The 15,192-nt window shown below is 41.9% G+C and overlaps 1 protein-coding gene across 1 annotated transcript in view; it reads left to right on the top strand.

Annotated features, from left to right (window-relative positions):
- Window positions 1-3,350: 3,350 nt before the first annotated feature.
- Window positions 3,351-15,192, top strand: part of plxdc2b (plexin domain containing 2b) — a 94,875-nt gene continuing 83,033 nt past the window's right edge. Inside the window, exon 1 of the mRNA XM_017301779.1 lies at window positions 3,351-4,078. Within this exon, the coding sequence (XP_017157268.1) occupies window positions 3,991-4,078 (88 nt within the window). The 5' untranslated portion in view covers window positions 3,351-3,990. The remainder of the gene's footprint in view (window positions 4,079-15,192) is intronic.

Below are 15,192 nucleotides of genomic sequence, written 5' to 3'. Positions count from 1 at the left end.
CAACAGCTGTGGACGTCCAGACTTCCTGTGGCTGTCAGGTTAGCTCAAGAACGGAGCAAAGACAGCTTTATGGATATCCAAGGTTGGGTGTGGCTCCTTAGTTCCAGTAAAAGAAAGGATACAAAGTCATTTTGGACAATTTCATGCTTCCAATATTGAGGGAACGGTTTCGTGATTACCTGTTCCTGTCCCAACATGACTGTAAACAACAAGCATCCTTTCATAGCCCTTGTTTGAGGAATGGAATGTGATTACAGCTCATGTGTAAAGGCAAGTATCTCAATGACTTTGACAAATATTGTGTTAAATATTGTTTGCCAGTCTGGTTCAGGGGTTTACAGCCTGTATCTCTTTGGCTTGAGATGATAAACAGCCGAGGAGTGTTTTAATACCAAGCTAAAAAAAAAAAAGTCTAGATTCGTTTTTCTGCATAGATTTCCCACAATAGAATTAAACTAGTGACTTGCTTAAAATTCCCCAAATTCTTTTTCTACTAAGTTAAAATGCATGTGACTTTTAAAGTTCCTACTCCGTGAAAATAAAATACAAGGAAATACACTTATTCTGTTTGTTTGTCTTTATTCTAAAACCTAAAAATAGAAATAAAACCATGGCTCTCTCTCATACTTAGATGTGGGCTTTCCGAATGAGCCGTAAGAGTGAGATTCTTTAAAAAGAAAACATTTATCCGAGGGATAGAAAGGTTAGGGTTTATAAATGCAAAATAAAATCATTCTATTAATTTCTGATGGTACATTTCTTAAGGATCCAATGATTTTATCTTTGCTATGGTGTGACTCAGTAAACATCAGATCAAAACGTGAATTGGCGGATTTGACATCATCGTGGAACTTCCCCTCTATCTGTAAATCTTTAGGTTTGGCAGAATATCTAATTTTCTTTGATACATTTTTGTCATCCCTCCATACACATTCAGTTGACTAATGAAACCAGTAACCCGGCAGCTGGTATCATGTGACACTGAGGAAAAGCGCAAACGGCGCCATAAAGAGCTCGTTTATTAGCCTTCGTCCATGACGTTCTCTTACACAGAGTCCAGTTCTACTAAGCAAACCTGTGCAGCACAGTTTCCACTGAGGGAGAAACAAAATGTTTTCAGCTCCCGTTAATGTCACTTGAAGGGCAATAATGTGAAATGGTCTAATGGAAAGATGAAGACAGAGTGTAACTTGTTTCCCCTGAAGTTTTTCTCTTTTTTTCTCTCTTTCTGTGGTTTCTGACTGGCACATGGCTTCTTTGTTCTCTGTTTATTAACTGGTCGATCGTTAAAAAACACTTCGGTGACAAAACTCAGCTAGTTGGATTTGACTCAGTGGAAAGTGTTTCACCTGCCAGCGCCATCCGACCCAAAGAACCTGACTTTTCAGTAATGACGTCCAGAATGTCTTGAGGCTTTTTAAATTCCCCTCCTCCAGGGAGACTAGAGTGCTGTTAGATCTGCAGCCAAGCTAAAGTTCACTCTATCTGTGAGTGATTGTGCTTAATGCTGGAGCTGGAAGGGTGTAAGGACAACTTCCATCCAGAGAAGCAGAATGCTTCATCACCCACAGCCTCAGCTCTTTCTGTAAGAGCTCTGCAACAATTTCACAAAGAGCTTGAGCCTCTGGGGATCAAAAAAAGTAAATGATACGTTCAGTTTTGCAGTTTTGGCCCTTGCTCACATGCTTTCTGTTCACCCTGTTGGGATTTTTTTGTTTCCCATGTTTCCTGTCATGAGTCATGCTGCTCCTCTTGTCCCTGCTGATTAGCTCATTGCTCTCACCTGTGCTTCTGCTTCTCCTGCTGGCTGTTTATTGCTAATGGCTCTTACCTGTGCTGCAGTCTATGCAAAGTCCTGCCATGCAGACTTTGTCTTCCTCCTTGACGAAGACTTTGCCTGATCCATGTGTGAATTCCTGATGTGCACCTGCCCTGTTTTCTGTCTCCTGACTACTGCCAGTTCCCTAGCTGTTCTGTGAGTTTCTCTGCTTTTTTGCTGTGCGCTTTGCTTCATGTACAAAGACGTCGATTACTGCCTTGCTCATTCTGGATCTCTTCTTCCTACCTGGACTGTTTACCCAACCTCTAATCCTACAGTATCTAATAAAAAGGTCATTAACTTTCCAATAATCAAACCAGATCAGAGAGGTGATCTGGAATTTCTGCTTTCCATAGTTGTTGTTTTGTTTTTCCCTCATTTGGTTTCCATCCTGTAGAGTTCCTTTCTCTACAGGGAACTCCACAGGTTATCCCCTATGGCCCTGCAGATAAAACACATGTGGTAAATGGACACTTTGTTCTTTCTCACTATCTAAACCCAAAGGTTTCAAGCCTCTGCAGAGGAAATCCTTGGAAGCCACTTCTGCTGTGGAAACCTTTTCGCTCATTGGTCACTCATCTTTCTGTCACTTCTGCAAGTCTGACGTGAAAGTTGTTCCCTAGAAGCACCCACCGTCCGTGTATTTCCAGGCAGTTTGTTTTTTCGTTTGAAATGAAAAATGAAAAAAATGAAAATACTCGTTTTTTTTCGCAGTAAAGAAGCTGCAGTGACATACAAAACAACCACATGCAGTATAAAATTTACTTCTGTTTTATGATAAGAAATTTTTGGCTTAATTGTTTTTTAAGATGTTTCCATTGTGGTGACGTTCCACAGTAGAGTCTGAATTGGGACAAACGTGGTCAAAGTTATTGTCCTGTGCAGACTTCCTGCTAAGCAATGAAGAGGACTTGTGTGTCGTCTCATGTGACAGGAAAGCACCAAATGATGGTGAGAAGTTTTTAATGTCTGGCACTGGACATTAACAACATTTTATGTCTTTTGACTTCATGAGGACCAACTTGCTTATGTACAAAGTGGTTAAAAATTATGCACAGACTTTTTCTCTTGCTTTGTTGTCACACACTTAAATGATCCAGAACATCAAACTAGCCAGCATGACATGTGGAAATTGAAAAACATATGAGAAACAAAGTTATCTATATCTAGCAGCAAGGAAAAGATTATAAAATCTTTTACATTTGATACTTTTTTTATATTTCAGTGATTCTAAATATTTTGTGTATATTTTATTCAAATTTTGTGATTTATCCATAGGACCTGTTTTGTCCCTATTCTCAAGAATCACTGATAATATAAAAAATATATATCACCGTTTCCTCCAATTGTGTTTCACCCAGGAAACGGACATTTCAAGCATGTTTTTAATGCAAAATCTTTTGCACCTGAAGAGGGCGCTCTAACTAACCTGTCACTGTGCAAAAGGTGAAAGATGAGACATTTCATTATAAAAACTAGCACCAAAATTAGAACAAGAACCATGAAAAACATATATTCCTTCTTTAATGGCACCCACTCATATTAAAACTCTTTAAACAGGTGTAGCCCCGTTAAAGAAGAATCTGTCTCCAATAATTCTAAATTTGTTTGGGGAAAATTAAGCGTCCTGGAAAAAAAAAAAAAAAAAAAAAAAAAAGCAGATGCTTGTCTCATTTTTTGCGGGTTCGAAGGTGGATGGAAGCCATTGGTTCTGGGGAGCTGATGACGGTGAGAGCGCACCGTGTTCTCCGAGCGCCTTCTTCAGCTTCTTTCTGCACCCAGCAGCTGGGACCACAGCACCATGTGGAGCTGAGCTGCATTTCTCTTGTCTCTCTCTCTCTCTCTTTCTTTTTTTTTTACGCTTTAAACTCTCTTTTTCCCCAGACATCATCAGCTCTGGTTCATTTCAGAGCGCGTCCCAGGAGCGCGCAGAGCGGCGCACATTTGGAGACGAGGGGGGAAAAAAAAAACAAAAAAAGACAATCAGTGCTCAGTGCAGCGCAGGCAGGTCTTTGCTCTTTTAAAAAGCAGCAGGGACGGCTGGCTGCTGGAGAGTTTGGCGCTGTCGGTGCAGGAGCTGAAGACGGACTCCGCTGCTGGTGGTGGTGGTGGTGGAGGAAAGCAAGAATTAAAAAAACAGCGGAATAAAGAGAGAGAGAGAGAACTTGGATATGGCTGCTGTGAAGACGTTCAACCTTCTCGCTGGAGTTGTTTGGTTGTTGCTCTGTGTGTGGAATATCCGAGCGGACATCGGCGACGGTAAGAACCCCTCAGCCTGTACTCGGACCTGCGTGTGAGGACCAGAGCTTGTCCGTAACGAAAATGCAACAAAGCTGGTGGAGAGTGGATGTGTTGTGCAGCAGAGACCCGCTTGTTTGTCAGACTCCTAACAACATGTGTGCAGGAAAGATTCCCTCAGGCTGTTGTTGCTTCAGTTTTAGGACTCAATAGATCATTAAACTAAAAAAAACAAAAAAAAACAAAAAGGCTTTCATGACCCAACTTTAAGCACTTTTTTTTTTTAAAGATCATGCTAATTTTATAACCACTATATAATTTAATTTAGTCAGCATGCACAACATTTAGTCGGACTGGATGAAATGTATGATTTGTTTAGGAGTATGGGTGGTTGCCCTGGACGGCATTAGAAATGGGATGGCTCAAATTTATATTGTGGTTATGGATACAGTGTATTTTTCTCTCCCCAAAATGTTCATTTCCTGCATTTTGATTTATCAAAGGGTCTGCAGAAGGTGGTCCTTCAGTAGCAGTTCTTATTTATTTAAATCATATACTGCCATTACTGACAGCAGCTAACTTGCAAAGTTTGCAAACGTTGCTGCCATTGAATCTTCCACAAAACCGTACCTTGTTTGTGAATGTTTGGTGGTACCAAATTTCCCAGTAAGATGTGGCTAAAGGCATTGACAAGTTAACTAGTGTTTTACCCTTTGTGTGGAGCTACATAAATGTCCCAATATCAAATCAGCAGATTTAACATAACACATAACGCTTGTTTTCTAGATGTTTTACCGTGCATCTACAGATACTAAAGTTATTTAATGATTGAACAAGTTTGACAGTTTTCTGGTCTGGGTGTGGCTGCTTAAACAACCACGAGATGCTGTGAATCCCTGTTGACTCATGATTTAATAAGAGATGCAATTACTTTTTCAACTGAATTCCAGGTAGGATTTCAGTTACCTTTGTCTAAAGGTAACTGAGTAAATGAAGTCAGCTTTCAAATGTATTCAAGTTCATTTTTGTTTCTGCTTTTTATTTTTGTTGCTGATAATCTCAAATATCACCACACCAGTAATCTGTAAGCAACAAATGCCTAAAGTGCTGTAGAAAAAGCATCGCCTATTTGCAACTTCTCACACATCAGGGGGGAAAAAAAACCTGTACAGTTCCTTTTCCTCCACAGTGGAGCTACAAGTCCACTGTGAAGAATGGAGGCCGACGACACCAACGGCTCCCCTGAAACCTCAGATCTTAACGACGTGATAAGTTTTGCGATTCAGCTCACACACACGCGAGCTCTTGTTTTTTTTCTTTTTTTACTCCAGATAGCGGTCAGGGAAATTCTCTTCCGCTGACAGTGACTGAAGATTAAACTCACATGTGTGTGTGTGTGTGATGGCATGTCTCAGGGATGCGTAGGAATGTTTTGCAGACCCTCACACACATGCATTTTTTGCAGACAGTTGCAGATTATAGATAGAGGTTTTGGAAAATATAAGCGGAGGAAATCTTAGCCCCGCATCAACATGTACAAAAATAAAACCCTCTCCTGGGGCAAGCTGGACGAATTTGTATGTAGGACAGTATTTTTAGACGAGGTGCTCCCCTGCTTGTTGGATGACCTTAACGCCTGTGCAGCTGGAACCAGGAGCCCCCTGCCCTCGCTTAGATTGGTGCTCTTTAATAGAGTACAAAATGACGTTTCCAAAATCAACCGCTCCACGGGGAGGATTTAATGCACCATTCACTCCCAGAAAGCTTTCAGTCCCTTGGAAAAGTATCACTGTTGCTCCAGCAGACCCTAAGATGTGAGGAGTGGCTGAAGAATTCATTTCCCCTCCTTGCATTTATTAGTCAGATGAACTGGAGAACATCTGGGTAAAATTACTCAACATCCTGTGAGCTTAGTGCATCCTTTTTTCTTTTCTTTTAGGTTCCATGCCACACTCAGCGGTGGCACTCTCAGAAAATCAGGGCTGACTTTTTGGGTCAATTTGTGCTCTGTTGCTTTCCCCTGAATGGGCGGGGGGGGAATAGAGATGTTCCACTACAGTCTGGAGTGTGTCTGTCCATGCGATGAGAGTGGAGAGAGCTTGGGAGAGAGAGAGGCTTGGCTCATTTAACTACGTGGTTTGATGTTAAAAGCTCTGTGTTTGGAGGCTGTTAATGTGCGAAGACTGCGGCTGCGTGTGGAATTTCCTTTCCTCGTACGCTGGAGGAGGTTGAAAGGGGTTGTAGGCTGGTCCCAGACTGCAGCAGCGTGGACGTCTCCAACGCAGACGCCCTGTTCTTCATCCATCATGCTGCCAGGAGCTGCCTCTGCAGTCATGCACACGCTCGGGCTCATGGATGGTGTGTGCTTACAGCCAAATGTAGCTCTGTAATGAGGACTCTAATGAATTGCTTGACATTAGCGTACCGGCTCCTGTTGTGTGTGGGCTGCTATGATGTTTTCACAAAAAGGAGGGAAAAAAAATGTAATTGTTGTTGATTAAAACAGAAAATCAAAAAAAAAGAAATGCAAAAGCTACGTGTGTTCACATCCATCGGCTTACAAGTTTCATGGCAACAATTCAAGCCTCGAGTCTTCTTGGTTGTGTCTCGACAAGCTTGGCACACCTATTCTGTTTTCTCCCATTCTTCTCTTCAGATTTTTATCACGATCAGTCAGGCTTGACAGGTGGTGTAGGGGGACAGCCGTTTTTGGAAATTTGAATTAAATCCAGGCTTTGACTGGGCCCCTCAAGGACATTCAGAGATTGCTCCTGAAGCCTCTCCTTTGTTATGCTGGCTGTATTCTTTTTTTTTTTTCAGATACTGTAGATCATCGCCTTACACTCCAGAGCACTTTGTTGAAGAATCGCCATATTTGACCAGTCACCTTACCATCTTTGCAGCCTCGTGCCCAGTCACTGGGAAAAAAAGAAACCTTCCTATGACATGATGCAGCCACCACCATGCTTGACAATAGCCTCACGTCAGTCAGTTGATGGGTAGTGTCTGTTTTTCACCAATCTTTTTTTTCTAATCTCTAAAAAGTATATTGTTGCAGGACAAATAAGACTGATTTAAAGGCAGCAATAAAGAATTGTTTTCAATTTACATGAATTACTCATTTAGTCAGATTAGACTCTGTTTAATGCTGTAAAATTCAATTGAGTAATAATAAAATACAGTCAAAATTTGTTGATCATAAGATTCTAACTGGGGCTGCACAGTGGCGCAGTTGGTAGAGCTGTTGCCTTGCAGCAAGAAGGTTCTGGGTTCAATTCCCGGCCTGGGGTCTTTCTGCATGGAGTTTGCATGTTCTCTCTGTGCCTGCGTGGGTTTTCTCCAGGTACTCCGGCTTCCTCCCACAGTCCAAAAACATGACTGTTAGGTTAATTGGCCTTTCCAAATTGCCCCTAGGTGTGAGTGTGTGTGTGCATGGTTGTTTGTCCTGTGTGTCTCTGTGTTGCCCTGYGACAGACTGGCRACCTGTCCAGGGTGWACCCCGCCTCTCGCCCGGCACGCCAGCTGGAGATGGGCACCAGCAACCCTCCCGACCCCACTAAGGGACAAGGGTGCAGGAAAATGAATGGATGGAAGATTCTAACTGGCTTAACGCATCTTAACTGAAAAAGCCTTGGGGGTTGCATTGAATCAGTGACTTCCATCAAATGCAGAACAGATAGCAGGGCTACGATTCATAAAACGAGATTTAATCAAGCAGAAATGTAAGCTTTTAGAGCTGGAGTTGTTTTAAAATTGCACAAACCTGACTTTCTGTGCTTTTACAAACGCCATGACCCGTGTTTCACCTGCGTTGCCTTCAAAGAGCTGGATGTTGCTGTCAGTGTGCTGCCGCCTCTCACTGAGGCTGATGCTGTCCCGCCTCACCCAGGCTGCAGCTACATCAACACACAGCTCACCGGCTCTTCTAACAAACACATGAAGCTTTATATGAAAAAAAAGTAGTTCATACACACCACCATGAAAGCTTCCTCTTAAAACCTTCCAAACGTATTCACACCATTTGACTTTTTTTTTACATTTTGTCATGTTACAATCGCAAAATTAATGTGGTTTATTGGGATTTTATGCGACTGACCAGGGGACTGTAACCTGCAACCATTCGCTCTGTAGCCTCTCCAAAGTGGGAAGACATCTGTTCAGATTCTTAATCATCCCACATGGTGTTGATCACAAACATTTAATGAAGAACAAACCATAGCAGCTTTCATGACAACTATGATAAAAAATGTATGTAAAGGAATCTCATCAGCCAATTCTAAAATAGCTGCAAGTCTTTACCAGCTTTGGACATATAAAGACTAATTTTCCCCCATTCTTCATTGTAATATAGCCCAAGCTCAGTCACATTGGATGTAAAATGTCTGAACATCAATATTCAAGCCTTGGTACTTATTCTCACCTGTATTCGTATCTGGACTTTGACCAGGCTATTCAAACGCTAGAGTGTATTTTGATCTAAACCATTCCCCTGGAGCGCCGGCTGCATATTTAGAGTTCTTATGCTGCTGGAATGTGAATCAACATTGAGCTTTTACAACCTCTGTTCTAAAGCAGAATCCCCCCACAGCATGATGCTGCTACCACCACGTGTCACATTTAGTTTTCCTCCAAACGTAGAGGAACAAGTTCTACGAACTTGAAGGTGAAGGTCAAGACGTTTAACTTGATGTCATCTCCCTTCCTGATCTGTTCCGTGAAATACGTAGAAGGACGAAATGTGAAAAGTTCATGAAGAGTTTAAGTCGGCTTCATCTCAACCACCTTTTTTGAGCTGCTTGTCGAGCCCCTCTTGGAATTTCCTCCACCTCATTCCTCTCCCTGTGCCTGCTATTTTTCTGACGTTGCACATTTTGGAGTAACAGACCGAGTTAGCTTTCTTATTGGCTCTCCGTATGACCTGCTGAATGGAGCTGCCATGAATGAATGAAGGGGGTTGGGGTGTCTTTAAGAGGGTGAGAGACAAGGAGGGGCAGCAACAGCGGCGAGGCTTATTGTGCCGCCCTGTGTGCGGCAGCAGCGGGCCGTGCCGTATCATCCTCCCCCCGGTCCTCTCTCAGCGGCATGAAACAGCAGCACCAGGTTCCTGCATTCGTCACGCTATGGCCCTTGTCGCTCATCTCCCCCGCCCCTCTCGGTTCGGGAAAAAGCTCAGCCCCGGCTGCTTTAGAGAGCTGAAGCACCACATCGGGTTCAATAGGCTGAGAGACAAAGAGCCAAGAGGCCACTAGTTAATGATGCCCGACGTATTTAAGCCCTTCTTTAGGGTTTTTCTCATAGGGGTTTCTTCAGTCTAAAAGCTGATGCAAAGCTCTGCCTGGGTTACAACTTCTTAGAGGCGCTGGTCTTCACTCTGGCATCTTTTCCTTTTGTGAGATTTGTTCGGCAAAACCGAATCACATGAGTTATGTTCGGCATCAGTGGAGAACCTTTGAAAAGTGATGGGAAAGAGGCCTGTGATGGTTAAAGCAGCACGGATGTTGAAGTTAGTGGCCCAGTAAATAGCTGACAGGCATTTTCCCACTCGTAATAAACATCCTGCTTTGACTCGGATGATTGTAAAGCTGTCAGCAGGCCACAGTCAGGCTGTTATCTGCTCTTCTTGGTGACTCCTCTAAAAGAAGCTGCCACATGAAGAATATTAGATTATCAGACGAGAAGTGGAAATGTTTTTTGGGTTTTTTTGTACAAGAGGAAATGGATTTAAACTTTTTGGAGGGGTGAAGTTAAATGGAATAACGTCGCAAGACATAAGGCGGGTAACAGATATTTTTCCTTTTTATATAACTTTCTCGGAGAATTCAATTACAATGTAGTAGCAATAGAATACTAAGTGCTTTGCAAAAGTAATAAGACCCTTTAGGCTTCTTCACCTTTTGACCCACTAAAACCATAAATGTCAGTGTATGCTTTGAAGATTTTATGAGATAAGCGCTACTTCCTGTACGTCTGTCTGTGTCTTTTCGTGGAAGGAATATCATGCATGGCTTTTCAAATGATTCTAGAGTTGGAATCTCATCCAAGCATTCATCCATCATCTTCCGCTTATCTCAGATGAGCGAGAGCAACATCAGGAGGAAACCCCATAAATTGTCCGATCGTGAAAAATTCCAACACGTTCTAGGTATAGTAACACTTTTGCAAGACACTGGGTACAGTAGTTATTCATTGATTAACAATATCATTATACTGTCTGTGTAGTTGGACGATTTTCTTCCTGAAAGTTTCTGGTTAGTATTTCTAAAAGGGAATTATGGGTGTTTTACAGTCCACAGGAGAGAGAAGCAAGAGGCCATATTTGTCAGTTGAGTTGTAGGCCAGGTATTTGCTGCTCAGTTAATAAATGCTCTACACTTCTGGGGTCAACAACTGTGTAAATTTTGCTGTAATGAACAATAACTGTCATTCACTAGTTTTCTAATCATCTAGAAGCAACAGCATGCAAATGGAAACACCTCCTGCCTGTGCAATTGTAGAGCTTTATAATTATAGGCCAATTAATCAGTATGTGTGTGATTTGTTTGTCACTTGTGGGCTGAGTGGTTCCCTGGCTCAGCTGTTTTGGTTTAATCACACTGAACTTCAGCGCTAAGGCCGGCAAGAGGGGGTTGTTGTATGTAGTTGTGCAAATTTGGGTTTGTTGCAGAGATGCACTGATTAAGCTTCTGGCCAATTTACAATTCAGATGTTTGCCATTTCAAACTTCTAAAGAAGGATAAAAAAAAAGCAGAAACTTTGTGTTGACAAATTTATTGTGATATTTGGAAAAAAGAAATTTTCCCACATTCAGCACATTTCTTCGGTAAAAGTCTCTTTACAAGATTGGATGTTTGGGGTGTTCTTATGAAGTTAGTAATGCCATTCTTATTGTCTTATCGGTTCCTCTTTTGTGCTTTTTCTGAGTCAGCAGGCTAAAAACCTTCGGACCTTTTAGTTAAGGTTTAACATTTCTTATGGATTTAGTAGATTTTATGCTCGTGTATTATCTCCTTTATGATAAAATTGACTGTAATATCTGTTGAGACCTGACACTCACTAGCTAGTGGATGATATTTAAAAACAAAGACTGGTTTTTTTTGGGCTGCTGTTATGGATCCCTGTTCACTAAGAAATCTTGGAAAACCAATGACATGAAGCAATGATGGAGCTATTAATGCCTTATAAATAGCAGAACTGTATTCAAAAGTGCTGTTGTATGACTGAGGTCTAGAGTATATAGCTATCCTTAGCAAAAAACAATTTTAAAACCTTTAAAATGGAATACTGTGTTTTTAATTTCCTTTGAATTATGCAACAACCCTGGTTGCTCTGCAGATCAGCCGCGCTGTTCCCACCCTCGACGCTTTTCTTTTTGCCCCCTGCACCAAAGTGCGGTGAAACTCCCAAATATCCGATGCGCACGGTTAAGTTTAAAGCAGAAGATCCTGAAGTGTAAACATGCATTGTTATCATGAGGGCAGATGAGCGCAGTGTTCCAGGCTGTCTGGGCATGTTGAAGAAAGATAAGGTGTTTCTGTGGCAGAGGAGCTGTTCAGCCCACCCGGCAGCAGCAGTGAATCGCCTTTGTCCCACCGAAAGCAAGTCGCTCTGGGTTGACGGCATACTTCCACATGCCTCACACCGTTCTCACATTTGGTCTCTGCCTGTTTGCCTGTTTGTGATGAGTTCATATGCAGTGGATTTCACTCTTCCTTTCTGACGTTGACGACAGCCAGGGCAGGACTTGAAGGAAGTCTGGATTATAATTTGGTGCGAAGACATCACATTTATGATCTTCCAAGTGCACATTTCTCAGACCAATGAAAATATTTTTGACTCTCATGCAGGCTGAGTGAGAGTAAAACTTCAAATAGCCCAGTAATGGCTCTGATCAGACTAAATTGATGCATACATTATGATATACACACAGTATGCAGGATGTTCACTGGCTGTCTTATCATATAACGCTACATTTATCTTGTGCAATTCAACTTAAAGTTAATGGTTGTATAAGTTTCCCCAACCTTAACATTAAACCATGTGGAAGTTCATTTTGATTTAATTTCAGCAGTCAGTCTTACTTGACAGAAATCCATCAGCATCCTACATTTTGACTTGACAATTTTTGCCACGACTGACTGTGATGAAAATAAATCCCTCTTCATCCTTGGCCTTCTAGCCGACCTCTTCACCAGCAGATGCTTTCTGCTGATCAGCATTTTTTTTTTATGTTTATTCATGCTGTTTTGATGATTTATCATTGGTGATGAGTTCTAAGTCATTGCAGTCTCCTTGCTCTCATCCTCGATTTCCTATCGAGTTCAAGTCTGGACTATAGACTAGTGCAAATTGTTAATAGCACAGCCAGTAAGAAACATCTTAGTCTTTAAACCTTAATATGCCTGGGGTTCTCCAAGTTCTCCGCAGAATTTGCAGCCAATGCTCCAGAAAAGGCCATTTCTATTTAGCTTTGTTTGTGTTATGATCTTGTGGCAATATTGTTGGCTCCCATTTCTGAATAATTTAAAAAACCTATCCATACACAGTGGCGTCCATTATTACTCCTGTAAACAGTTTGCTGCTGAGTGATGTCAATGTTCTTCTTCTGTGCACGCTGGTCGCTTTGGGGTCGTAAACTGTTCACATGGATTTCTGATTGTGTTGGCATCATTCAGTAGCATGAATGAAAGTGGAATACCTTCATTTTAACTTTTAGCTTCATAGTAAAATGTAAATGTTTGGAAACTCTTTGAGTTTTCTGAATGAGCCATGAGTGTTCAATGTTTGAGAGAGGTAGCTGTTGGCTAATATGTAATGGTGACAGATTTATTGTTATTTGCTGATAGATGTTCTTGCATTTGACGGGAAAAAGAGGCTTTTTTTCCCCCTGTCCTGGCAACCACGTTTAACCCTTTTTAAAACTGATTTATTAGCCTGATAATCATGTTATATGCATGTCCAGTCCAAAGGCCATCAATTACAGCTTTATTTGCAACTGGTTGCTCAGCCTCTGAAAGAAAGCTCCCCTTTCAGTGATTAGCTTGTTAATGTTGTCCACAGTTTTCAGACAATGTTGGTAGAGCTGTGCCAGGCTCCTCGAGGCAGACATTGATGTGTTTTTGACTGCTGTAGGTCCAACATTGCTGCCTTTGTTGCTCTGCCCGGAAAGTGTCCTGGCGTCTTCTGTCCACAGCTCTCTCATTCCCCTCCAAACTCATTCTGACAAAAAAAACAAAAAACGTGCATGCCCCAAACCGACTGCTTCCAGAGACCCAAACTCTGCGATCTGCAACTGATTGGGGCCAGAGCAGATTTTTGATGAAATGAAAGGCTTAGAGCTTTTCTTTCCACAGACAGAGGAAAATCTTTAGGTTGTGACAACTACTGTCATGTGCTTTTCTGGTAAACACATTCCTCTTTGTACTTGGAGGCTTGCTTTCGTGTACAGAATGGAAATGTAAAAAAATTTTGAAACACAAAACAGAAAGGAAAAACCTCCTGGCGGACATATGTTGGCTTTGCTGTAACATCCTGCGCAACTGGGCATGATTTGTTACTGTGCTGGCTGGACAAAGAATAATCATCATTGTTCTTTTTCCTGCTAATTTCCTGCTCAAATTAGTCACAAGGATTTTATGGAGATTTAACAGTCGTACCACATCTGCAAAGCTGGTCATCGCATCACCCTTCAGGAATCAGGGCTGCCAGGAATGGGAGGATAAAGAGCTTCTCTGGAAAAAAAAAACAAAACAGCAGAAGTTTCTGGAAAGGGGCTTGGAGGCGATGTTTAGAGCAACGCACTCTTGGATGAGCCTTGTACCAGCTGTTCTCCCAACTTTGCTCTGCATTCATGGTGAAACTGTAAACAGGAGGCCACATGGCTGGCCGAGCACAGTGGGGGTCGGTTTCATTGCATTTCTGTGTTTGCATCATTCTTGCACCGTGTATTTATGGCAGGTGGAAAACAACCCCAAACTAGGAGTTTTGTGCACCGTCTGTTCAAGAAACTCATTGAAGTCAAACTCCCGGGGCTTCAGGCTTCCTGTGGGCCGATCTTTGCGGACATCGTTGAAACCAAATTCTCGCTAACAGAATGTTTAAACTTCAGGTCAATTGTGTAAAAACGTAAAGAAAATTAGTTGTAGAGTCTTGTAAATTTGAAATTTGTCAAAGTATTCATGCTGCTGGCCGTGACATTCTCATATGTTTAGCCTCATCCATGCTCCCAACTCTGTCCAGCTTTCCTGCCCCTGCAGAAGAAAGGCAGCCCCACAGCATAATGCTTCCACCACTGTGTTTACCTGTCGGAATGATATAGTATAGTATTTTATCAACCACATATTGCATTTAAAGTTCAATATTTTTTTCCACCCTGGTTTTCTTGTTGACACTCTTCGATGAGTGCTTGAGTGAACAGATTCTTCCACCTGAGCTGTAGATCTGTGCTGCTCCTCCAGAGTTACCTGTTGACTCTCTCTGATTATTACTAGCCCTCCTGCAACGAATTGGTTTCCATGGATTTTATTAGCTCGCTCAGAGAAAAGAGGGCTCGATACGGCTGCATGCCACTATTTTATTTATGTGACATATATATTTTCCCCTCAACTGTTCTACTTTATCGCATAACATAAAAACAACAATACACATATTCTTGGTAAAAACTAGTTTTATAAACCAAACATTCAACCGAGAAACGGACAACAGGTAAAACGTGAAAGAATCTCCGGATTCTTTCACGTTTCTGCTCCTGTGCCCGTGTGTGCTTGCAGAGAGTCATTCCCTGAGCTCAGCACAGAGAAGGGAACAAAAGCTCGCTTTGAGCCTCCGCGGTGATAAATTGCAAGGTGTACGAACCGCCTTTGTGGTGCCTGCAGTGTAAAAGGAAAACACCATAGCAGTTCTCCGTTTCTGCCCAGGTAACAAGAAACCGGGGTCTTAATTGTGTTGTCTGACACAGTCCTAAGAAATCTTGCGCCGTCATATCAACAGAAGCAGTTTTAGTATTCAGAAGGCAACAACGGATCTTCTTTTTTTTTTTTTTTTTTAAAAAGCAACAGCAGATCAGAAATTGTCTGAGTGTCAAACTAAGTCTATGAAAGTTTTGTTCTGAATGCTTTAGTAGATAACCATTTTTGTTG

Source organism: Poecilia reticulata, linkage group LG20, assembly GCF_000633615.1.
Source record: "Poecilia reticulata strain Guanapo linkage group LG20, Guppy_female_1.0+MT, whole genome shotgun sequence".
Classification (NCBI taxonomy): Eukaryota; Metazoa; Chordata; class Actinopteri; order Cyprinodontiformes; family Poeciliidae; genus Poecilia; species Poecilia reticulata.
The sequence above is the reverse complement of the archived record's forward strand: the minus strand, read 5'-3'. Positions and strand labels throughout refer to the sequence as shown.